General features: G+C 49.3%; 1 protein-coding gene across 1 annotated transcript; it reads right to left on the bottom strand.

Moving 5' to 3' along the window:
* Positions 1–18,218: 18,218 nt before the first annotated feature.
* On the bottom strand, positions 18,219–19,341 carry LOC119338410 (cytochrome c-type biogenesis protein CcmE homolog, mitochondrial-like). The gene has a single exon (XM_037610724.1). It carries the CDS (start codon positions 19,252–19,254, stop codon positions 18,466–18,468), a length of 789 nt encoding a protein of 262 aa, XP_037466621.1. The 5' UTR covers positions 19,255–19,341; the 3' UTR covers positions 18,219–18,465.
* Between the last annotated feature and the right edge of the window lie 7,190 nt (positions 19,342–26,531).

Below are 26,531 nucleotides of genomic sequence, written 5' to 3'. Positions count from 1 at the left end.
TTGGTCCCGTCCTGTTTCCCGGTCGGGGCTAACGACGGCTGAGGTATGCACGGGGCCGGGCCCTGCCGACGTAGAACGGAAAATCCACTCCTATGCCTCTCCTCCCTACTTGCTGTTCGCGCGTCAAGGGGGACTCCTGAGCATCGCAACTTAGGAGCCTAACTGGTCACGTAGCCCCTCACTCCTTGGTCCCGTCTTGGTTTCCGGTCGGGGCTAACCGCGGCTGAGGTATGCGCGGGGTCGGGCCCTGCCAACGTACAACACAAGCAAATAGGAAGGAAAAATGCAAATCCTAAAGAATTCAAAAGCAAATATTACAGTCCATAGGTTGTATTCACAATGCCAAACACAAGTTTAAACGCCTCCACGAGGCATGATGCATGTTGCAGGAACTAAAAAAGGACAGAAGCCATGAAGGGATCACTTTCCGGTGGCGCCATCGCTTGCGGTGGGGTCGCGCTGGGCGGCTCCACCTCCCGAAGCCCCGGAGCTGGCAGCATCTCGTCCTGGCCTGGTGCTGAAGGCGCGGAACCTTGCCAGCAAGGCTTTTGCTCGACCCTTCATAGCCTCAGCAGCGGCAGCGGCAAACTCGCCGCTCACAGGTTCCAGCAGGCCGTCGAGGTCGACGTTGGGATCGCGAAGATAGACATGGTTGAGGACGCGCGTCAGCGCCACGGAAGAGAGGACACGCACCTCGGCCTCAGCCGTGGGGCCAAGGCCGTCTGCGACATCTTCAAGTGCACGGACCAGGAAGGGAAGCAGCTCGGCAGGGCCGTCCTCGGCGTCGGCTAACGGCTTCTCCAAGCCGTCGTCATAAAGTGTCTTCAGCGCGGCGCGAGCTTTCTCCTCTAGCTTTGCGAAAGCTACTCGGTCCTCGGCCAGGACCTTCGCCTTGCCGTCTAGCTTTATCCTCTTCGCCTTCAGCGCCTGCTCCAGCATCTCCAGCCGGCCACAACGGTCATCAAGCTCAGCATCCCGATCCTTGACGTCAGCTTCTCGAGCCTTCATCTCCTTCTCCTTCTCCTAGCGGTCGCGGACCTCCTTGGCAAGCTCGTCGCATAGGCCTTGCAGCTCATCCTCCAGCGCCTTGCAGCGGCTTCGAACATCCGCAGCGTCACCTAAGGCAGCGTCACGAGCGACCTTGGCCTGAGAGGCGGCTTGCTTCTCCTTGTCAAAGGCTGACGCGGCCTGGCTCGGCACTGCTCGAAAGGAGGCATCAAAGCGGACCCAGCCAGAGACTAGCTCCAGGCGCCCGGCCACCAGGCAGGGGTCGACGCCCTGAAGATCTTCTCGCAGCCGGCTCAGTTCAGCAGCGGCGCGGTCTAGGACGGGGGAAGGAGTAAGGAAGGCGGCGGTTGGCGGAGTGGGAGGAGAAGACGACAGTGTGATCACAGCATCAAGCGTCGGGACCTTCTGAGCCCCGGCGGCCTCAGCAGTGGCATTGGGCGTGGATGCCTCGGGAGTCACCTGGGCCATGGGGGCTGGATCCACGCCAGTGCGCCCCACCCGGCCTCGCGAGGGTGACCGGGCAGGGAAGGCACGAGCCTCGCCGCCTCCTTTCCTCGCAAATGAAGGCACTGCCCCGGCAGGCGAGCCCGGCTCGAGAAAGGCCCCCGAGGCCCCTTTCAACCTTTTCACTGCAGGCGCTGGCCTAGCCAAAGGATGCAAACATCAAGCCTAAGCAACAGAAGCAGGGAGCGAGACAGAAATCGAGCACTTACTGATTGTCGCTCGCGAGCTCAAGCAGCCTCCGGCCAAACTTGAAACCCAAGAGCCTGCTACTGGGGTCAGCTTCGGGAGGCCCGGAGGCAGGGGGTGCGTCAGAAGGGTTGGAGCTAGCTTCAGGCCACCCTCGGGGAATCAGCCATGTCCTGTCCTTCCACGGGACCAAGGGTGAGTTTTCTCCGCCTCGCGTAGCACCGGCCTCGTCGTCATCCGGCATGGAGCAAAGGACGTGGGACCTGCACCAAGGGAAGGATTCCCCCGAATCTCCGTCGGTCGCCTCAGAGTCGAGCTCTTCTTCCTCCTCCTCTTCTCCCTCCTCCCCAATGGAGTCGTCGGAGGACAAATCCACCGTCGCCAATGCCGCCAGATCCTCGGGAGCTTGCGCCGGCACCAGCCCCTCCCCATTGAAGGTGGGCATGGCGTTCACCACCTACTCCCAGTCATCATGAAGGAACAGGGGGACAGGGGCACTGAGGGAGTCCTGGATTAGGGGGTGTCCGGATGGCCGGACTCCCGGACTATGAAGATACAAGATTGAAGACTTCGTCCCGTGTCCGGATAGGACTTTCCTTGGCGTGGAAGGCAAGCTTGGCGATGCGATGTGAAGATCTCCTCCCATTGTAACCGACTCTGTGTAACCCTAGCCCTCTCGGTGTCTATATAAACCGGAGAGTTTTAGTTCGTAGGACGAACAACAATCATACCATAGGCTAGCTTCTAGGGTTTAGCCTCTCTGATCTCGTGGTAGATCAACTCTTGTACTACCCATATCATCAATATCAATCAAGCAGGAGTAGGGTTTTACCTCCATCGAGAGGGCCCGAACCTGGGTAAAAACATCCTATCCCTTGTCTCCTGTTACCATCCGCCTAGACGCACAATTCGGGACCCCCTACTCGAGATCCGCCGGTTTTGACACCGACATTGGTGCTTTCATTGAGAGTTCCTCTATGTCGTCACCTTTAGGCTCGATGGCTTGTTCGATCATCAACCACGACGCGGTCCAGGGTGAGACTTTTCTCCCCGGACAGATCTTCGTGTTCGGTGGCTTCGCACTGCGGGCCAATTCTCTTGGCCATCTGGAGCAGATCGAAAGCTACGCCCCTGGCCATTAGGTCAAATTTGGAAGCTTAAACTACACGGCCAACATCCGCGGGGACTTGATCTTCGACGGATTTGAGCCACGGCTGAGCACGCTGCACTGTCACCACGGGATGATCCGGCTATGCCGCCGGACAGCGCTCAGAGCACCGCTCAGGTGTCCGCTCCGACCCTTAGCTCGGAGCCGACCGCGCCAATCGGGGATGAACGGTTGGACGCCGCCCCGGAAGCTGCAATCTCTACGGCGATCGAGCCGAATACCAGCCTAGTCCTTTGTGAGGCCTGTGACTCCAAGGTGCCGGACTCCTTTCCGGACTCCGGATCTTCCACACCCCTTCCGATCGAACCCAATTGGGCTCCGATCATGGAGTTCACCGCCGTGGATGTCTTTCAGCACTCGCCCTTTGGCGACATCCTGAATTCACTAAAATCTCTCCCTTTATCAGGACAGCCCTAGCCGGACTATGGTCACCCAGGTTGGGATGCGGACGACCAAGAAATTCAACGCCCAACCACCACCCACTTCGTCGCCACTGTCGATGATTTAACCGACATGCTCGACTTCGACTCCGAAGACATCGACGGTATGGACACCGAGGAAGGAGACAACCAAGAACCAGCGCCTATAGGGCACTGGACAACCACCTCATCTCACGATGTATATATGGTGGACACACTTAAAAGAAGCAAAGACGAGGATCAAAAGGGCGCAACGAGGGATTATTCTCTCGAAAAGCAATCAAAGCGGCAGCGGAAACGCCGCGCCAAACCGCACCTCGATAGAGACCCAGCCATAGAGCAGGACGAGCCGGCGGACGATGAACATACCACCGAGCAAACGCCCGAACAGGGTGACTTGGATGAACCAACCAAACATCCCTCCCCCGGCGAAGATAATAGTCCGGACGACCTCACTCCGGACATATTGCTAGATAAGAATAACCTCCACCAAAGGCTCGTCGCCACGGTGCGTAGCCTGAAAAAGCAGAAGCGGAAGCTCAAGACAGCGGAAGACGCACTCAGAATCAGATGGGACAAAGTACTCAACATCCCACACAAGTACGGCGGCAGTCACCACACAAAGAGCTATCCGACGCGAAAATTACTACCAGAATTTGATGAGGAGGCCTTAGAGCCCCCACAGTCAAAAAACAAGGAAGCCACCAGGTCGGATAGACGACCCCACGACTGACATCGAGCGAAAAAGGGTGCCGCACTCAATCCGGCAAGTGATCCGCACAAGGATTCGCATCAAAAAGTCGGCCCAACCAGATCTATCTACGGGCCAAGAAATCAAGCTCTAGTAAGCAATGCAACAGAACAAATATCCGAACATCGTGGCACACCCAAATACAGGGGCGCCGCACATCCCCTATGTTTCACCGATGAGGTGCTGGACCATGAATTTCCAGTGGGGTTCAAGCCCGTAAACATAGAGGCATACGACGGAACAACAGACCCTGGAGTCTGGATTGAGGATTATATCCTCCACATACACATGGCTAGAGGAGATGATCTCCACGCCATAAAATACTTACCCCTCAAGCTCAAAGGGCCAGCCCGGCATTGGCTTAAAAGCCTTCCCGAAAACACCTTAGGAAGTTGGGAAGAGCTCGAGGATGCTTTTCGGGCAAATTTCCAAGGGACCTAAGTCCGACCTCCGGATGCAGACGATCTAAGTCATATAACCCAACAACCCGGAGAGTCAGCCTGAAAACTCTGGAACAGATTTCTTACCAAAAAGAATCAGATAGTCGACTATCCGGACGCCGAAGCCCTAGCAGCCTTCAAACATAGCGTCCGAGATGAATGGCTCGCCAGACACCTCGGCCAAGAAAAGCCAAGAACAATGGCCGCATTGACAAGCCTCATGACACGCTTTTGCGCCGGAGAGGATAGCTGGTTGGCAAGAAGCAGCACCAGTGACCCAAGTACATCCGAAGTTAGAGATGGGAACGGGAAACCGCGCCACAACAAGGAACGGCGACGATTCAAGGAGAACAGCCCGAAGAACACGGCAATAAACGCCGGATTCAAAAGCTCTCGGCATAATCAGAAAAAGCTGCCCCCCAAAGATGACAGGGACGAGCTATCTAACCTCAACAAAATCTTGGACAAAATATGTCAAATCCACAGTACTCCCAGGAGACCTGCAAACCACACCCACAGAGATTGTTGGGTCTTTAAGCAATCCGGCAAACTCAACGCCGAACACAAGGGGCTCGACACACCAAGTGAGGATGGCGACGCACCCCACAAGCAGAACACCGGAGAACAAAAGAAGTTCCCACAAGAAGTCAAAACAGTAAATTCACTTTAGGTGACAAAAGGGAAAAATAGAGTGGCGCCTACGAAGATATGTGCCATACGGCCTGCCCCAGAGGAGCCCCGCCACTGGTTGTTACAGCCAATCACCTTCGGTCATCAGGATTACTCTAGAGGTATCCGAAACGCAGGCTGGACTGCCTTGGTCTTAGATCCGATAATTGACGGACTCCACTTTACACAAGTCCTAATGGACGGCGGCAGTGACCTAAACCTGCTATATCAGGACACAATCCGCAAACTGGCGGTAAACCCAGCAATAATTCACCATGGCAACACTTCCTTTCAAGGAGTCACGCCAGGCCCAGATACCCATAGTATGGGTTCCCTTTCGTTAGAAGTTATGTTCGGCTCCCCTGACAACTTCCGAAGCGAAAAGCTAACCTTCCATATCGCCCCATTCATAAGTCGCTATCAAGCGCTACTGGGACGCGAAGCTTTCGCCCGCTTTAACGCAATACCGCATTACGCATCGCTTACACTCAAAATGCCCGGTCCACGAGGCATCATCTCATTAAAGGGAAATATCAAGTGTTCCCCGAGTGCGGATGATGGTGCGGCTGCCTTGACAGCCGCACACTAATCCAGCTTTACTACCCCGGACATGGCTCGACGAGTCCGGCGTAAACATACAAAAGGCTTAATAGCCGCACAACCCTGTACAAGGGGCTCCGCGCGTTTACACCAGGAGACAATACAGCCCAACTCTACTCATGTTTCTGTATTATATTTTGTTTATTTTTACATAGATTTCTAGCACGATTATTTTCCACTAAGTTCCTCTATTTCGCAGACGAACACCGTGCTACACCCGTCCAGAATACGGCACAACGGAGAAACAGGCGCAGACGTGCAGTAGGGACCCGTCTCAAGGATTCTTTTCAGATTAAGACCCCGCGTAAACCTTTTTTACTGTCTCTTGTTGATAACATCCCCTGGTTTTTGCTATAACCGAGGAGGAGGCTAGCGTCTTGGCATGTGGCCACGCTAGAGTTTTGCGCGTACCTGGGCACCATGGGCTTTTTACCAAGGGCTTTTGTTTGGCCCATTTTTCATAAAGACCGAATACCTTAGGGAGTGTTCGGCGTCGCGAGTTTGGCCTTATATGCATCAGCTCCAAATAATGTCTTTGGTCAAATGTTGGGTTTGCCCGGCTCCTGTGTTTTGCTGCCTTACGTTCCGCTCTATCGGCTAAGGCGGCACCAGGAGAACTACTGATTGTGCCCCGGTTCGGCCAGGCGAGCACCTCAGTGGAGAAAGCCGAAAACTGACTGTCATGATATAGCGAGAGATCGGTCAACCACTCGATGACTTCCGGAATCTTTAGGATTCCTTCGCATTAACGAAGGGCCATTTCCTGGTCAGGCACACACGCGCCCCGAATTCGGGCGAGCGCGGCGCCCCTAGGGGCTATTCAGTAGCCCCACTGTCAAACTCCTATGGCTAAGTGAAAGTGATAAAGCATTATAGTCCGGTTGCCTAGTTCGCTGTGCTATCACCTCCTTTATAGGACCAAGACGTTGGATTAAGTGTGAAAAGGCGCCTTCTGCGAACACCCCCGTATCATATGTGTGGGGGCTGAAGCCAACAACTGCCATCTTTCAGGTTATATACACATATACATTAACGGCCGCACAGGAGGCATTCTAATTCTTGAAAGCACAAGTATAAAAAGCTTTTATATTTCATCAAAATATTGTTTTACAATAGCACATGCTATTCGAACACAACATCCTTCGAGCACTGCATCTCTATTACACGAGCGCCCTGCAGAACTTCCTCAAAGTAGTGCTTGGCAGGTACTCGGCTTTCGTCCGAATCCCGGGATGCAACAACACTAGCCTCCATATCTGCCCAGTATGTCTTGACATGGGCAAGAGCCATCTGTGCACCCTCTATGCACGCTGACCTCTTCATTGCATCAACATGCGGCACCGAACCAAGGAACTGCTGCACCAAGCTAAAATAACTCTTCGACTCTGGCTCTTCCGGCCACAGACGACTCGCGACGTACCTCATGGCGAGTCCTGATAACCTGTTCAGCTCCGCCCAAGCGGCCAAACGGTCGGATACCGAAAGCGGGCACCCTGGATTGTGGAACTGCGACCAAAAAAGTTCTTCCAATTCATGGTCACCTCGACCCCGGAAGTGTTCGGTCGCGTCTGCGGCACTCGCCGCCAAATCCAGATAAGTGTTCGCCGCACTCCACTTCCGGTCCAACGGAGCATACTTAGGATCCCCGAACTTCATCCGCAGCATATTGGGCTTTCCAGCCGCGATATCTCCGGCCTGACGTAGCTCCTCCTTCATAGCTCTCATTGCAGAGCGAGTGTCCTTGGCCTCGGCAGTGACCTTTTCAAGGTCCTTCTGTGCCACCCTATCTTATTTTTCAAGAAGTTTACAGCGGTCGGCAGCATCCTTCAATTTTATAGCCATCTCGGCTATTACTTTCTTGCTCTGGCAGTGAGCAGCCTGTTCGGCTTTTAGCTCTTCAACCTCTTTAACAGCAGCCGCATCGCTTTTCCTCGCTTGCTCCTTGGCTCGGGCAAGTTCCGCCCAAAGGTTCTCCACGGCAGCGACACCATCTGCATTAAGCACATATATTATAAGGCACGAGCATCAAGCTCCTCTTATCAGATGTCTTTGGAGACATTACATACCTTGTGCCTCGTCTAGCCGCTTATTTACAAGTGCGATGTCGGCATCTGCTACGTCAAGTTGCCGCTTTAGCTTGGCAGATTCATCAGTCCGGCTAGCCACCGAACGCCTCGCCACCTACATAGGAAAGGTGACATATTATACCTGGGATTATGATCCTCTGTGCACCGTCATTTTTGACAACACACAGAGTCTCAGGGGCTACTATTTATACAGGGCGCATTTTATTTATGCGGCTCTGTCAAAAGGTACATCTTTTCGCGTACCTCAAAACCTGTCAGTAAACTCCTGGCGGCCTCGTACAATCCACTTTCCGCGGATGAAATCCTTCTAATCACCGTGTTCATCAGCACACGGTGTTCTTCTGAGATAGACGCTCGTACGAGCAGATCCTTCAGCCATCTGACCATGCACCAAAGGGTGCCGAACTAGTCCGACGACCTTTTTCAAGGTCCGGATTTGGAGAAACCCTCCGGGACGACACCTCGGGGTCGCCCGCCTCGCAAGACGGTACAGCGGGGGGGAGGCGTTTCACTCTCCATCATGTCTGGACGAAGATCCCCTGAAGATGAGCTCTGCTGAGAGGGGTTGAGATCCGAACTGCAAGGTAAAATTTTGGTTATCTTCCTCAGAAATAAAACAGGGATGTCACTCATTTTGGAACCCCTCTCTTTACTTACGGCTCGGTGGAGAGCTGATCCCCTTGGGGGCGCAATGCGGCCGAGGCATTCTCCGGCGCCAGACCCTCTGACGAAGATTTCTTCCCCCGCTTTGAGGCCATCGCCTCCGGGTCTTCAGAGGCGGTCCTTTTCTTTCCCTGGTTGGGGGAATTCTCGATTCCTTCCTTCCTAACAGCCTCCTTCACGGAAGAGGTAGCTCCTTGGTTCCCCTCTTCGCCTTCTTCCGAAGGTGCAATCTCCAGCATCCTGGTCAACACGGGATCCGGCGTGGTCTCAGGCAGGGGGGCCGGACACCTGATAAGCTTTGCTTTTGCTATCCACTCCTGTTTGAAGGACAGCTCTTTTAAGGGTAGTGTTATGATAAATGTACGGATAGCGTGTCCGGGTACAGGGCTACTTACTTGAGTGTCCGGGCGATTGCAGCTCAGACCTGCGTCTTCGGACAGGTCTAGACACGTTGCTTGTGATCCGAAGAATAATTTGTACATATCCACAGGCGTGGTGCCCATAAAGTGTTGGAGGGCTCGCGGTCCTTCCGGATTAAATTCCCACAGGCGAAGGGGGCGACGTTTGCAGGGCAGTATGCAACGAATCAGCATAACCTGCGCCACCACCGCCAGATTGATATCTCTTTCTAGGAGATCTCGAATGCGGCCCTGTAGCAAGGGCACGTCCTTGGACGGCCCCCAGTTAAGCCCTTTATTGACCCATGACGCCAGCCGTGGTAGGGGACCCGAGCGAAAAGCAGGTGGCTCCACCCATGTGGTGCCCCTGGGGGCTGTGATGTAAAACCAGTCCCGTTGCCATAAGCCGAACTCCTCTTGAAAAGAGCCCTCGGGCCATGGAGCGTTGGCAATCTTGCTTATAATAGCCCCTCCGCACTCAACATGCTGCCCCTCGATCATCTTCAGTTCTACCTTGAAGGTTTTAAGCCATAGTCCGAAGTGGGGAGTAATATGGAGGAAGGCCTCACACACGACAATGAACGATGAGATTTGGAGGATGGACTCCGGAGCTAAGTCATGAAATTCCAGCCCATAATAAAACATGAGCCCCCTCACGAAGGGATCAATCGGGAAGCCTAGCCCCCGAAGGAAGTGAGATGTGAACACCACGCTCTCACCAGGCTGAGGAGTGGGAATAGCCTGCCCTTGAGCAGGCAGCCTATGCGAGATTTCGCCGGTTAGATACCTGGCATCTCTCAGCTTTCGCACGTCTTCTTCTGTAATGGAGGGAGGCATCCACCGGCCTTGGAGGTCGGAGCCGGACATCATCGAAGGTCCGAAGCGCCTGAATCTGGAGCTTTGGGTGTTGGAACTCGAGGCGAGGGGCGGATTTGATTGGATTGAAAAGAAAGGAGTCGAGCCTTGGTCTCTTTATAAAGAGGTTGAATACCAAGAGCCCTCCCCGTAACCGTTAGGGACTCACTTCAATTAAGAAGTCATGCCAATGGCACGGTTGGGTTACCCACGCTCGTATTGATGAGAATCCTAGAATAAGGGGACACGATCTCTGCTTTGACAAGACGCGCCAAGGAAACCGCCTCGCTAAGCGCACTGAGGTGGGACAGTAAAACGATTCGAATAAAGGCTTGGCTGTGGCATGATGTCACACTACGGAATATGTCAGCAGATTAGATTTGTGTAAATATTATTCTCTCTACGGTGGTATGTGGAACTTATTTTGCAGAGCCAGACACTATCCTTGTGTTCAACATCTTCTATGAAATATTTGGAGGAGGAACCCGCCTTGCAATGCCGAAGACAATTTGCGCGCCGGACTCGTCGTCATTGAAGCCTGGTTTAGGGGCTACTGAGGGAGTCCTGGATTAGGGGGTGTCCGAATGGCCGGACTATGACCTTTGGCCGGACTCCCGGACTATGAAGATACAAGATTGAAGACTTCGTCCCGTGTCCGGATAGGACTTTCCTTAGCGTGGAAGGCAAGCTTGGCAATGTGATGTGAAGATCTCCTCCCATTGTAACCGACTCTGTGTAACCCTAGCCCTCTCCGGTGTCTATATAAACCGGAGAGTTTTAGTCCATAGGACGAACAACAATCATACCATAGGCTAGCTTCTAGGGTTTAGCCTCTCTGATCTTGTGGTAGATCAACTCTTGTACTACCCATATCATCAATATCAATCAAACAGGAGTAGGGTTTTACCTCCATCGAGAGGGCCCGAACCTGGGTAAAAACATCGTGTCCCTTGTTTCCTGTTACCATCCGCCTAGACGCACAGTTCGGGACCCCCTACCCGAGATCCGCCGGTTTTGACACCGACAGGCACCCTCAGGGATCGCCACGTCTCCTCCAACCAAGGAATGAAGGGCCGCGGCCTGGTCTTTGTCGGCTAGGGCCGCGGAGCTCAAGCGGAGGGCGGCGTCTGCTTCCCCGAGCCTCCACAATGGGAGCGAGTGATCCCGGAGCGGGGCCACCCGGTGCTCCAGGAACTCCCTTAGGAGCATAGCCCCGGTCAGCTTCGCCGCCACCAGGTTGCCTGGCTTCAGGTCCGCGTTCATCCTCTTCAGCACCACCTTCGCGCGGGGGTCGTCAAGTTCCGCGTGAGACCACACGTCGACGGACTTGGGCTGCGCCGTGGGCAGTACCAGCCGAGGGTAGATGCGCCCAGCGTCCACCATGACCCACTTGCTCCGAAAGCCCTCGATCCTCTTCCCGGGCTTTGATATGGCATTAGAGTTGGAGTACGCGATGAAGCTCGCACATGCGGTGATGTGGGCACCAGAAACCCGGAGAGAAAAGTAATGGCACAGCAGAGCCACTAAGGGCCTCACTCCAACACGAGCCTCACAATAATAGGCGAAAATCGCCAGGAGGAGAACAGAGTTGGAGTGGAGGTGCAGAGCTTGCAAGTTGTATTGACGAAGAACATCAAGGAAGAACTCAGAAAAGGGAGGCACCAGACCGGCGATGATGGCGCTCACGAAGAGCGGGTAGAAGGTGCTCCCTTGCCCTCAGGCAGGGCGGAGCTGACCTTGAGCATAGCCGCCCCCTTGTTGCCTTGCGCCACCATTATCTGGCACGTGAGGGCGAGATTCTTCTCCAACACGTTCGAAGGATCGAGAGCGGGCGAGTACCAGGCCCCGGCCGGAGTCTTGCGAGGCGCCATAGCCTGCCGAAAGCGAGGAATTGAGGCAGATCTGGAGGATCTCGGAAGCAAGGAGGAGGAGAGCGATAAAGGGGATCTGGAGCAAGGCGGATTGGAGCAAAGAAAGTAAGCCTGACCCGGGTCAGCCCTTTTTGTCAGACGGACGGTTGCCGAGGCGTCGTGGGGGAGCGGAGGCACCCACGTCCAATCAACCGCCACGCGGCACCCCAAGGCCGCAGGCTATTGGGGCCCGCGGCGCTTCGCACTTGCCCCTTCGCTTCTCTGCTAAGCCAAGTCCGGGCGCGCCTTGGGCCCGGGGGCTACTGTCGGCGTTCTGGGAACGGGGGTACCCAAACTTGCCTGCCTGCGGCCTGTAGCGTGGCTCAAGGAGTGACCCAGTACAGCCCATCTTCGTCAACTCAAGCTCAAGACCCTCGCGAGGGGCCAAGCCTCGCGGGGCGGACGACAGGCAGCTTCCTCAGGCACAGCCTCGTCAGGAAGGCTCGCGAGGAGGCGGAGAGATCAAGGCAGGGGTACCTCGCGAGGTGCCCGTGCCGCAAGCCATGACGACCGAAGCCAGGCGGGAGCCGGCCTGCACAGTGTCCTTGTTTCCCCTTTGGTGCAAAGGGGGAAAGCGCAGGCCAAGGTATCAGGCAAAGGCTACCATTTTGGTGCAACAAGACCAAGACCAGCAGAACGGCAGGATGGAGGTCACCGTGGAGCCCAAGACGGCATCATCGTCAGAGTCTTTGGCAGGCGAGGACCAACTTTAGTTAGGATAAGTGTACTAGATGTTCCCCTTCAAAATGGCCAATTGTTGGCGCCCTTCCCGCTCAATATTTGGGAAGAGGACCAGGGCCTCTCTCTCTATATATAGGGCTAGCCACCATAGTATAGAGGCATCTAGAGTCAAACCCCTCCGAAGGGAAAACACCACCACCAGAACATCCCTCACGAGGCTGTTCTTTCCTTGTATTGTTCATCATCAGCCCCAGAGGCAATCCACCACACCACACACTGGAGTAGGGTATTACACCACAATGGTGGCCTGAACCAGTATAAATCTCGTGTCTCTTGTGTCGCTCATCTTTGCTAGCTTAGATTCCGCGTGGAGCTTTGGGACGTGAGTTGGTAGGGGAGAGATCTCCGTGCACACCCCAGAGTTCGAACCTCAAGGGTCTGCCGGAACCCGAAATCTGACAGTATTCTTCTTGAGCCACCAACCCTTTGTTTGGAGTCTTCTTGGTGAAGTTGTTCTTGTTGGAGAAGGACTTGGCTTTGTCTTTTCGGATGAGCTTGACACCATTGTCCTCCCTCTTCTCTAAAGGGCACTCCACAACGAAGTGGCTCACATTGCCACAACTGTAACATGTTCTCACACCTTGCTTGCCCTTGAAGCCACTAGAGTTGTTCTTCTTGAAATTGGGCCTTGAGTTCTTCTTGCTCCAAAATTGCCTTGAAGCAAGAGCCATATGCTCATGGTAATCATATTTCGTATCTTCGGGGTTGCTCTCCTCATCTTCCTCTTCCTCATCTTCTTCCACACTAACCTTGGCCTTCAAGGCAAGGTTGGGCTTCTTTGCTCTTTGAGAACGCAACACCGCATTGTCGACGGTCTTGTCCAAGATCCTCATTGCCACAAACTCATCCAACACTTCACTTGAGGACAAGGTGTGGAAGTCCGGCCTTTGACGGATGACGGAGAACATGGCATTGTGGTAAGGCATCATGGCCTTGAGAAACTTGCGCTTGATCCAATTGTCATCCGTATCCTTGCTCCCATGATCTTGGAGTGAGACCGCGAGAGTAGTTAATCTCCGGTAAAGCTCACGAGGTTCTTCATCTTCATTCATTGCAAACTCATCGGCTTCATCTTGCACCACTTAATATTTGGAGCGTTGGATGCTTGCGCTTCCCTTGTAAAGGGAAACTACATGGTGCCATGCTTCCTTGGCCACGGTGAAGGGTCGGAGATGAGCAATATCTTCGGATGGAAATGCATCTTGGATGATGAAGAGAGCATTCTCATTGAATTGATTATCCACGACTTCTCTAGGGGTGAAGTTGCTTCGATCATGCAGATAGAAACCTTCCTCAATGATTCTCCAAAGATTAGTATTAACATGGTTTAAATGACATTTAAAGCGATAAACCCAAGAGTCAAAATCCTCATTCTTAACAATCTTGGGAGGAGAACCCGCATGATTTAAATGAGTGGAAGGAACCGGTCCTCCATATGTAAGAGGTGGTTCAACATGAGCATAGATGCCATTTCCACTTTTACCACCAGGCAAAGGAACTTTATCACTAGAAGCTTCCCACTTATCGGAGTTGGCATCCGCCACCTTGTTAGTGGGAGCGACCACTTCCAAAGGTGCGGTGGATAATTTGAGACCATCAAGAAACTCTTTGAACATGCCCTTGACCTCGGTCGTCATGGAGGTTTTCAATGTGCCCAAAGCCACATTGAATTCCTCACGTGAGACCGGGATCCCCCATCGGCCATAGACAAAGAAGGATTCACACCGGGGTGCTCTTCCTCACCGTCTATAGTGCCAGCCATACTCTTAGGACGGTAAAGCCCTTAATTAAGAGACGAGGCTCTCATACCAATTGAAAGGATCACTATAGTTGACTAGAGGGGGGGGGTAGGCGACTAACAATTTTTAGCTTTTCTTTACCAAATTAAACTTTGCATCAAAGTAGGTTGTCTAGACATGCAACTAGGTGAGCAACCTATATGATGCAACAACGATAAGCACACAAGCAAGCAAAGGATATAACACAATATAACTTGCACAAGTAAAGGCAAGAGATAACCAAGAGTGGAACCGATGGAGATGAGGATGTGTTACCAAAGTTCCTTCCCTTTGAGGGGAAGTACGTCTCCCTTGGAGCGGTGTGGAGGCACAATGCTCCCCAAGAAGCCACTAGGGCCACTGTATTCTCTTCATGCCCTCACACAATGCGAGATGCCGTGATTCCACTATTGGTGCCCTTGGAGGCGGCGACCGAACCTTTACAAACAAGGTTGGGGCAATCTCCACAACTTAATTGGAGGTTTCCAACGACACCATGAAGCTTCATCACAATGGACTATGGCTCCGCGGTGACCTCAACCGTCTAGGGTGCTCAAACACCCAAGAGTAACAAGATCCGCAAGGGATTAGTCAGGGGAATCAAATTTCTCTTGATGGAAGTGTAGATCGAGGCCTTCTCAACCAATCCCTAGAGAATCAACAAGTTTGATTGGCTAGGGAGAGAGATTGGGCGAAAATGGAGCTTAGAGCATCAATGGAGCCTAGAGATGAAAGAGGTAGTCAACTCGGAGAAGAAGATACCCCTTTTATAGTGGAAGAACAAATCCAACCGTTATCCACCAACTCAGCCTGCGACACGCGGTACTACCACACCATACAAGCGGTACTACCACACGGGCCTGCGGTACTACCGCGGCGGACCGCGGTACTACCGCTGGCACGGCAGGGGCCAGGACTAGTCTTGATGTGCTAAGACAGGGAGCGGTAGAACCACTGCTGCGGTACTACCGTGCCCCCTTGCGGTACTACCGCAAGGCAGGGATAGTCAAGGCTGAGAAGGCACAGACATAAAAAATTACATACGTGACTACTTCCGCTGAGTTTAGGTCCATGCAAAAATCTGACACGGTACTACCGCAAGACTGGAGCGGTACTACCGTGTAGGGCGCGGATGCAAAAAATTACATCCGCCCCTACTTCCGCTCATGCTGCTGTGCCTGGCCAGAGCTCATGGTACTACTGCGCTCAGGCGCGGTACTACCGCGTAGGGCGCGGATGTAAAAAAAATACATCCGCCCCTACTACCGCTCGAGCAGTTGCGCCTGGCCTGAGGCCATCGTACTACAGCTCCCAAGGAGCGGTACTACCGTGAGCACCTACGACACTACCGTCCTGGAGCCCGGTACTACCGCGAGGGACTGCGGTAGTACCGCTCTGGAGAGCAATACTATTGCCTGCTTTAGATCAGCAACATTAGGAGCCCTTCATTTTGCAGAGATACGGAGGAACGGAGGATGCTCCAAAGAGCCAAAGGAAAGGTGGTGCAAAAAAGGGACAGACGTGTACGTGAGATTCCACCCAAACCTTTCCAACGCGGACCCCCTCTTAATAGTACGACTTTCCTACGACTCAAATCCACCGAAAAGAAACGTAGAGAAACGTCGTCTTCAATAGTCTTTGAGGAGCACCAAATCGTCTTGTGTTTAGACATGATATATCTGAAATGCTCAATGCACACGATTAGTCCGCAAAAGCATTGTCATCACCAAAACTACTAAGGGATAAATATGCCCTTACAAGGTTGCTTCAGGAACTCCGCCAAGGGCAAGGAGGCTATGGTCGACAAGAAGGGCAAGGCGGTGGTGGAGCTAGGCAGCGCCCCCAAGAGGCCGGAGAACTATGGCCATTTCCATGAGGACATCGACCCAACCCACTTCCGCAAGGTCATCTATACACCCATGTTGGGGTGTCTGTCGATGCCACTTGACTTTACCAACCACTTGGCCATCGTCCCAGAGGAAATCGTGCTGAGGACGAAAATCAGCTACGCTTGAAGGGTGACTGTCTGGACGATCAACGACAGGCTCACCCTTAATCAGGGTTGGGCCCCCTTCGTCATTGTTCGGTAGATCAGAATGTGGTACGTCGTCACCTTCAAGCTGAAAACTCCCAACACCTTGAAGGTGATCGTCTTCAACGACAAAGATGTCGAGGTGCTGACCAAGTGCAAGAAGCACGATGAGGTTTTTGCCATGGATGCCTAGAAAGTAATCTCCGCACCTTTAAGACTTTTGCATAGGATGTTAAGACTTTGCTTGCCACTTAACTGCGTCTGAGCATGTGTTGAGACTCTGCTTTATGGGTTTATGTTATGCTTGTTTATCTATGTTGTGCCCGTGAGAATCTCAGCACTTCAACAAGATGTTACTCACATGTGTTGCATGTAACCAAACACCATACACTCTGCATCTCTCAGCACTTCAACAAGATGTTACTCACATGTGTTGCATGTAACCAAACACCATACACTCTGCATCTGCTTAGAACAGCCTGCAACCAAACACCATGCGTGTGTTTCTTCTCAGCCAGTCTAGAAAGATGCAGACAAACAAACTATGTGCGAAACATGGTTTTTAGCCTATATTCACTCAGCCATGTCGAACTCAATCACACAGTGTTTCTTTCAGCCAGGAACAAAATATGTGTGAAACATGGTTTTTAGCCTGTATTCACTCAGCCATGTCCAACTCAATCACATATGCATGGAGGGAAAAAATGTTGCAGGGTACCAAACATGCCCTTGTATGCAAAATGCGAGGTTCGATCAGGGGCCCACATTCCAGATTCAATGGCTCCCGTTTGAGTTTCCGGGTTTCCGCAGGATGCTTTCTCGCACTTATCCTGCCAGTATGTTGACACCAAATGCTTGAAAGATAAAGCCTGGTGTGGCCAATTCAAATATTCATCTGTATCAAAATATTAAGATGTTTTTACAGCTCAACTGAACCTTAAGATAACTTCCTCAACCAGCCCTTCCTCAACAAAACCTTAAATAATTTTGTTTAAAGTAAACAAATCTAACAGGTCGATTTGGCACTAGTACGAGCAAGGATTGTGATAGAGAAGTACAAGATACTAATGTATCCCAATAATAGAGAAGTCAATTCAACTTTTGCTCACTACTCCCTCCGTTCCTAAATATTTGTCTTTCTAGAGATCTCAACAAATGACTACATACAGAGCAAAATGAGTGAATCTACACTCTAAAATATGTCTATATATATCCGTATGTGGTAATCCATTTGAATCTCTAGAAAGAGAAAATATTTAGGAACGGAGGGAGTAGTTACCCACTTACCCTGAATACTTCAGGTAGGCATTGGCAAAATATAAGCCTACTGAATTATCACGAAATGAAAGTCAGCTGAGCAATATAGTACAAACATGCTATATATCCAGCAATGACAATTGCGGCAAGCTTCCATGTATGCTCTCTGTAATGTCATCAGTCAGATACGGTGGGAGTACTTCACAGGTAAGGATGAGAACTATTACATGTACCTAAACAAATCTAAGACAAGTAATTCAGGACAGATAATTCAGGACAGAGGAAGTATTAAGGACATATTATCCCATTAATATGCAAATAATATATGGTTCAACTACTTCCTCCGTCCCAAAATAAGTTCCTCAATTTTGTATTAACTTTAGTGCAAAGTTGTACTAAGGTTGATGACACTTATTTTGAGACGGAGGGAGTATATCATACAATGAAGTATATGGATAGTAACGGTACCATCGATCAGTCTGTCGCAAGTTCATGATACAGACCAGCAATGCAGTACATCATTGAAGGGAATTTCGGAAGTTCATGATAGTAAGGACACAAACATGGGCATTTGCACGGGGTGAACTGAATTTTGTGTGGGAATGGATTCAAATCAAGAGAAAAGCTAATGAACTGAACACACGAGATCTAACGATAGCTTATGAAAACCAAAATTCAATAGTCGGTCTCTTAGGTATCACAACAAAAGAACCCAGTAACTGCACTAGAAAATCTACAGTACCCAGTGATAAGAGCATAGCAATTGCTGCCCAAAGAATACGTATAATCGTGTTGAATGGATTATCACAGTCAGTTTTCATTATTTCCCCGGCCAAAATCCCCTTTTTCAGGGCTCAAAATTACAACTCCAATTACAACAGCTTCAATTGAATCATGCTGCAGAGAGTCCCCAACTCATCTCATTCAGACAATCAAATCTATCTATGCCTCAATCCCACGCACTCAAGATCCAAATCGTAAAGCAAAAAAAAGCAAATCTTACGAGTTTGCTTTGGCTCCATCCACCGCAACCGCCGCGTTCTCCTCAGCGGCGGCGGCAGCCGCATCCGCCTCGATCTGCTTCTTGTTGCGCTCGATCGCCTCGCCGACCTCCTTGGGCATGTACTTCTCGTCGTGCTTGGCGAGCACCTCCGTGCCACGCAAGAAGCACTGGCCCTCCAGCGCCTTATCGGAGACCTTTCTCCCCGCCCAGTCACGGCGGAGATCGTCCGTCAGTGGCTTGAGGAACCCCTCGACGACGACGGAGTGGCCCTCGCGGAAGAGGTCGGGGAGGGCGCCCTCGTAGCGGACGAGGACGTCGGTGACGAGGTCGGTGACGACGAACTCGATCTCGGAGGAGGAGGAAGAGGGATGGGCGACGGAGCCCTCGAGGACGAGCCCGCCGAGCCGGCAGCGGGTCTTGGAGGGGTCGGTGGCGAAGCGCGCGAGCGCGTCGGTGGGGGTGAGGTAGAAGACGAGCTGGTCCTGGAACGTGGCGAGCACGGTGACCACGAACCCGGCCGCGCAGCCGAAGGTGAGCGCGTAGGTCCAGAGGCGCCGGCTCTGCAGCTGCCGCGCCCGCGCGCCGATGTCCGCCGCGCGCTGCCGCGGGGCGCCCGGCCCGGCCCGCCTCGTCGCGGAGAAGAAGCGCGCGAGATGGAGGGTGTGGGCGGACAGGGTGGCGGTGGCGGCGGCGGCGCCGGTGACGCGCGCGGCGGGGATCGGGGTCGGGGTGTGGAGGAGGGCGGAGAGGAGGCGGCGGGAGGGGAGAAGGCGCGAGAAGGCCATGGGGACGGAAGGGGTGGGATCTGGAAGGCGCGGGGCCGAGGGAATGGGGAAAAGGCGTGTGTGCGCGGTGCGCTCGCCTTTGCCTCCGGATGGGTGGTCGGCCGCTGATCTTCTTGCTGCCCACGGCACGCCGGTGCGGCGAGGTCAAAGTGGGCTGCGCCGTTCTTGCGAATGGACCCCCGAGGTCCGCGGGAGAGCGGAAACACCGTGGATTTCTGGCCCAGGAAAGTGTGCGGAAATCGTAAAGGGAAATGCACTGGTGTTGCGTCTGCGTTTCTGCCGAATTTCACGTTTTGGAAATGTCTGAAATTACCAATTTTGGTCTAAAATACATCAGTGTTTTGTTTCATCAATATTTACTAGTACATCATAATTGATCGTTAATCATATTGGCTGCCTCCATACTAGTACGTGACTCATTCGACAATGAGACATCTCTTCCCCAATCTCTATGTCATCCCCACGTAAAGGAATTATGTGAAGTTGTCTTCGTGCCACGCACAACTTTCATATGTAGTGCGCTTCAAAAGTTTAAATATGAAGGTTGGGAGGCCAGATATAAAGGATAATGATTCTACAAGTATGACGACTATGCTAGAATGTCGTATTTATTTAGCGTCACATATTGATAGTTATGATGACGATTGGCTCATTACGGCATCTCTGCTAAAGTTACTCTTAGGCAAGTTTGTACTACCAATACATATCATGCATACACACCATCGTTGACAACACATACAACGATATGTCTATAACTAATCTATCTTTAGCCTTGACTATGTGTAGAGTGCAAACTACATGCACCATCCATACAAGAACAAAATCACTATTTGTAAGATGTCCATCGATTATCTTCTATTATTAAGAAAACCTCTTTCTCTTTCATCCACCTCATCTAAATTTCTATGTGGTATCTCTTACATACAAATGATGTCACGCTATTGAACATGCCCAAAGTAGAGTTGAGATTGCAGCAAAACAATTGTAATTGTAGGTTGACGTAGTGGATACGCTGAGAGTGCATATCTTAGATAATTCTATTATTTTTCTGGTGATTCATGACAAAGTAATTGAGAGGACTAACTTTTTATTGAGTTATATTTGGGGAATGTAGTCCTAATGAATATTTTGGTATCAATTGTGACCCCACCTCAAACTTTTAAAGATGTGTCTACATCAATCTTTATACTGTAATATATAGTTTTTTCGTGAATCCAAGAATTATATTATTATTATTTTCCGAATAAGTTCTTGTGTTACTCAAACTTTAAGAGTTGCAATCCTGTCCAACAACATCCAGGACTTCATCTGGACTAGAGCCTAACGAAATCGTAGTTCGGCATTGCAACCTTCCAAAGTTGTCCATGAAATGATTAGCTCTATTACAGTTCCGATGGATATGAGTAATGCAAGAATCTCTCTCTCTCTCTCTCTCTCATATGACTAATGACCTCTCTAACAATAAAATCATATTTTGATTTGCTCCCTTCTCCAACTTTGATCATTTTGAGTGCCTCTAGATAGTCTGATTCCATCGCAACAGGTAGACTATTCCATTACAAAGCTATAATTATATTGAGTGTATGAAAGTTGTACTATGTAGAGGGGCTCAGGCAAAGGTACTTTGGTTTGAAGTCCATGCAAAGATCCGTCAAGGATCCTCAAAAAGGATCCACAATAGCCACTCTACAACTAAGTTTTTTCCAAAGTTTCAGTGCTATCGTGTTTTCTTAATTAGTACCATGGAGTCTCTCTGAGCGAGCTAACCTTACCCTAACCAAACTCAGATTCTGTAGGTTGGAATCGCACTCATTTTGTTCCGGTACCGCTGAGCCAAAATCATGTCAAATATTTTCTGTTAGCTCCAGAACCTGCAAGCATAACATTTGAGACATCACTTTTGAACAACTTATAGTTTGCTTCTATATCTAGTTACAGTATAGGTATGATACCCCCAAGTTGTGACTTCGACATTTATGCATAAATTTTATTTAAGTACTTCTCTGTTTACAATGGTACTGCTGAGATGCTGATTTTACTAGATACTATAGAGCAAGTTAATGTGCACAAAAAAGAGACACCTTTTTGCCTTTTGGAACCACCAACTCTTTTATCCCATTATTTAGGAGCACTATTTTTTTAGGTTTCTGAAGATTTGATATGACCATTCAACTTTTGAATGAATCACCTCATTACATTCTACTCCATTCCAATTGCCACAAGTGTTGGGGAACGTAGCATGCAATTTAAAACAATTTCCTACATTCAGCAAGATCTATCTAGGAGATGCATAGCAACAAGGGGGGGAGTGTGTCTACATACCCTCATAGACCGTAAGCGGAAGCATTTTACAACACAGTTGATGTAGTCGAACTTTCTTCGTAATCCACCAATCGAGTATCGAATGTACGGCACTTCCGAGTTCTGCACACGTTCAGCTCGGTGACGTCCGTCGCCTTCTTGATCCAGCAAGTTGTCGAGGTAGTAGATGAGTTTTGTCAGCACAATGACATGGTGACGGTGATGGTAAAGTGATCCGCGCAGGGCTTCGCCTAAGCACTACGAAGATATGACCGGAGGTGTAAACTGTGGAGGGGGCGCCGCACACGGCTAACAATTGATGTTCTATCTTCTAGGTGCCCCTCCCCATGTATATATAGGTGGGAGGGGGAGGGGAACAACAAGGGTGCGCCCCAAGTAGGAGGAATCCTACTTGGGGTCCTCCCCAATTTGGCCTCCCCCCTTCCATATTTGCCGGAGGGGGGAAAGGGAAAAGGAAGGAGAGAAGGAAAGGGGGGGGGGGTCGAACCCCTTCTTTCCCTTCCCTACTCAGCTTCCTTCCATGAGGGGGGCGCGCCACCCTTGTGGGCTGGTGTGCTGCCTCTTATGGCCCATATCTTTCCCTCGGGGGTTCCGTTAACCCCCCGGTACTCCGATAAATACCCGATACACTCCGAAACACTTCTGGTGTCCGAATACTATCATCCTATATATCAATCTTTACCTCTCGACCATTTTGAGACTCCTCGTCATGTCCATGATCTCATCTGGGACTCCAGACAACATTCGGTCACCAAATCACATACCTCATATAATACAATATCGTCATCAAATGTTAAGGTAGCGAACTCTATGGGTTCGAGAACTATGTAGACATGACCGAGACACCTCTCCAGTCAATAACCAATAGTGGAACCTTGATGCTCATATTGGCTCCCACATATTCTACGAAGATCTTTATTAGTCAAACCGTTATGACAACATACGTTATTCCCTTTGTCATCGGTATGTTACTTGTCCGAGATTTGATCGTGAGTATCTACATACCTAGTTCAATCTCTTTATCGACAAGTCTCTTTACTCGTTCCGTAATACATCATCCCGCGACTAACTCATTAGTCACTTTGCTTGCAAGGCTTCTTATGATGTGTATTACCGAGAGGGCCCAGAGATACCTCTCCAATACTTGGAGTGACAAATCCTAATCTCGATCTATGCCAACTCAACAAATACCTTCGGAGATACCTATAGAGCATCTTTATAATCACCCAGTTACATTATGATGTTTGATAGCACACAAGGCATTCCTCTGGTATCCGGGAGTTGCATAATCTCGTAGTCGAAGGAATATGTATTTGACATGAAGAAAGCAATAGCAATAAAACTGAACGATCATAATGCTAAGCTAACAAATGGGTCTTGTCCATCACATCATTCTCCTAGTGATGTGATCCCCTTCATCAAATGACAACACATGCCTATGGTTAGGAAACTTAACCATCTTTGATTAACGAGCTAGTCTAGTAGAGGCTTACTAGGGACACAGTGTTTTGTCTATGTATCCACACATATATCAAGTTTCTAGTTAATACAATTCTAGCATGAATAATAAACATTTATCATGAAATAAGGAAATATAAAATAACGACTTTATTATTTCCTATAGGGCATATTTCCTCCAGTCACTTGCACTAGCTAGAGTCAATAATCTAGTTCACATCGCCATGTGAGTTAACACCCATAGTTCACATCGCCATCTGACCAACACCCAAGGGTTTTACTAGAGTCAATAATCTAGTTCACATCGCCATGTGATTAACACCCAAAGAGTATTAAGGTGTGATCATGTTTTGCTTGTCAGAGAGGTTTAGTCAACGGGTCTGTCACATTCAGATCCATATGTATTTTGAAAATTTCCGTGTCTACAAAGCTCTATATGGAGCTACTCTAGCTAATTGCTCCCACTTTCAATATGTATCCAAATCGAGACTCACAATCATCTGGATCAGTGTGAAAGCTTGCATCGACGTAACCCTTTACGACGAACCCTTTATCACCTACATAACCGAGAAACATTTCCTTAGTCCTCTTTAGGTACCTAAGGATAATTTTGACCGTTGTATAGTGATCCACTCCAGGATCACTATTGTACCCCATTGTAAAACTCATAGCAAGGCACACAACTGGTCTGGTACATAGCATGGCATACTTTATAGAACCTATGGCTGAGGCATATGGAATGACTTTAATTCTCTCTCTATCTTCTGATGTGGTCGGGCTTTGGGTCTTACTCAATTTTACACCTTGTAACATAGGCAAGAACCCTCATTTGACTGATCCATTTTGAACTTCTTCAAAACTTTATCAAGGTATGTGCTTTGTGAAAGTCCTATTAAGCGTCTTGATCTCTCTCTATAGATTTTGATGCCCAATATATAAGCAGCTTCACCGAGGTCTTTTATTGAAAAACTTTTATTCAAGTATCCTTTTATGTTATCCAAAAATTCGATATCATTTCCAATCAACAATATGTCATCTACATATAATATTAGAAATGCTACAGAGCTCCCACTCGCTTTCTTGTAAATACAGGCTTCACCAAAACTCTATATAAAAACATATGGTTTGATCACCTCATCAAAGCATATATTCCAACTCCGAGATGCTTGCACCAGTCCATAGATGGATCGCTGGAGCTTGCCATTTTGTTAGCACCTTTAGGATCAACAAAACCTTTTGGTTGCATCATATACAACTATTCTGAGAGATATCCATTTAAGGAACGCAATTTTGACATCCATTTGCCAGATTTCATAAAAATATGGCAATTGCTAACATGATTCGGACGGACTTAAGCATCGCTACGGTTGAGAAAATCTCATTGTAGTCAACCCCTTGAACTTGTCGAAAACCTTTTTGCGACAAGTCGAGCTTTGTAGACAGTAACATTACCATCAGCGTCAGTCTTCTTCTTGAAGATCCATTTATTCTCTATGGCTCGCCGATCATCGGGCAAATCCACCAAAGTCCACACTTTTTTCTCATACATGGATCCTATCTCAGATTTCATGGCCTCAAGCCATCTGTCGGAATCTAGGCTCATCATAGCTTCTTCATAGCTCATAGGTTCGCCATGGTCTAGTAACATGACTTCCAGGACAGTATTATGTACCACTCTAGTGCGGATCATGCTCTAGTTGACCTACAAAGTTCAGTAGTAACTTGATCTGAAGTTTCATGATCATCATCATTAGCTTCCTCTCTAGTTGGTGTAGGCATCACAGGAACAGATTTCTCTTATGAGTACTTTCAATTGAGAGAAGGTACAATTACCTCCTTAAGTTCTACTTTCCCCCCACTCACTTCTTTCGAGAGAAACTTCCTTCTCTAGAAAGGTTCCATTCTTGGCAACAAAGATCTTGCCTTTGGATTTGTGGTAGAAGGTGTACCCAATTGTTTCCTTAGGGTATCCTATGAAGACGCACTTCTCTGATTTAGGTTCGAGCTTATCAGGCTGAAGCCTTTTGACATAAGTGTCGCAACCCCAAACTTTAAGAAATGACAGCTTAGGTTTATTGCCAAACTATAGTTCATACAGTGTCGTCTAAACGGATTTAGACGGTGCCCTATTTAACGTGAATGCAGATGTCTCTAATGCATAACCCCAAAACGATAGTGGTAAATCTGTAAGAGACATCATAGATTGCACCATATCTAATAAAGTACGGTTACGATGTTCAGACACACCATTACGCTGTGGTGTTCCGGGTGGCGTGAGTTGTGAAACCATTCCACATTTTCTCGTTACGATGATTCTCCACTTCTCTCTGAAATTCTTTGAACTTTTCAAATGTTTCATACTTGTGTTTCATTAATTAGATATACCCATATTTGCTTAAATCATCTGTGAAGGTTAGAAAATAATGATACCTGCCGCGTGCCTCAACACTCATCGGACTGCATATATCGGTATGTATTATTTCCAATAAGTCACTGGCTCGCTCCATTGTTCCGGAGAATGGAGTTTTAGTCATCTTGCCATCAGGCATGGTTCGCAAGTATCAAGTGATTCCAAAATCCCATCAACATGGAGTTTCTTCACGTGCTTTACACCAATATGACATAAATGGCACTGCCACAAGTATGTTGCACTATCATTATAACCTTTGCATCTTTTGGCTTCAATATTATGAATATGTGTATCACTACGATTGAGATTCAATAAACCATTAACATTGGGTGTATGACCATAGAAGGTTGTATTCATGTAAATAGAATAACAATTATTCTCTGTCTTAAATGAATACTTATATTGCAATAAACATGATCCTATCTTGTTCATGCTCAATGCAAACACCAAATAACATTTATTTAGGTTCAACACTAATCCGGAAAGTATAGAGGGTGTGTGATGATGATCATATCAATCTTGGAACCACTTCCAACACACATCGTCACTTCACCCTCAACTAGTCTCCATTTATTCTGCAACTCCCATTTCGAGTTACTAATCTTAGCAACCGAACTGGTATCAAATACCAAGGGACTACTACGAGCACTAGTAAGGTACACATCAATAACATGTATACCAAATACACCTTTGTTCACTTTGCCATCCTTTTTATCTGCCAAATATTCGGGGTTCCGCTTCCAGTGACCATTTCCTTTGCAGCAGAAGCACTCAGTTTCAGGCTTAGGTCCAACTTTGGGCTTCTTCACGGGAGTGACAACTTGCTTTCCATTCTTCTTGAAGTTCCCTTTCTTTCTCTTGCCCTTTTTCTTGAAACTAGTGGTCTTGTTAACCATCAACACTTGATGCTCTTTCTTGATTTCTACCTTCACTGATTTCAGCATTGCGAAAAGCTCGGGAATCTTTTTTGTTATCCCTTGCACATTATAGTTCATCATGAAGTTCTAGTAGCTTGGTGATAGTGACTAGAGAACTCTATCAATCACTATCTTATCTGGAAGATTAACTCCCACTTGATTCAAGCGAT

The sequence above is a fragment of the Triticum dicoccoides genome, chromosome 1B, assembly GCF_002162155.2.
Source record: "Triticum dicoccoides isolate Atlit2015 ecotype Zavitan chromosome 1B, WEW_v2.0, whole genome shotgun sequence".
Classification (NCBI taxonomy): Eukaryota; Viridiplantae; Streptophyta; class Magnoliopsida; order Poales; family Poaceae; genus Triticum; species Triticum dicoccoides.
Note: the sequence above shows the minus strand (reverse complement) of the source record. Positions and strands in the feature narration are given on the sequence as shown.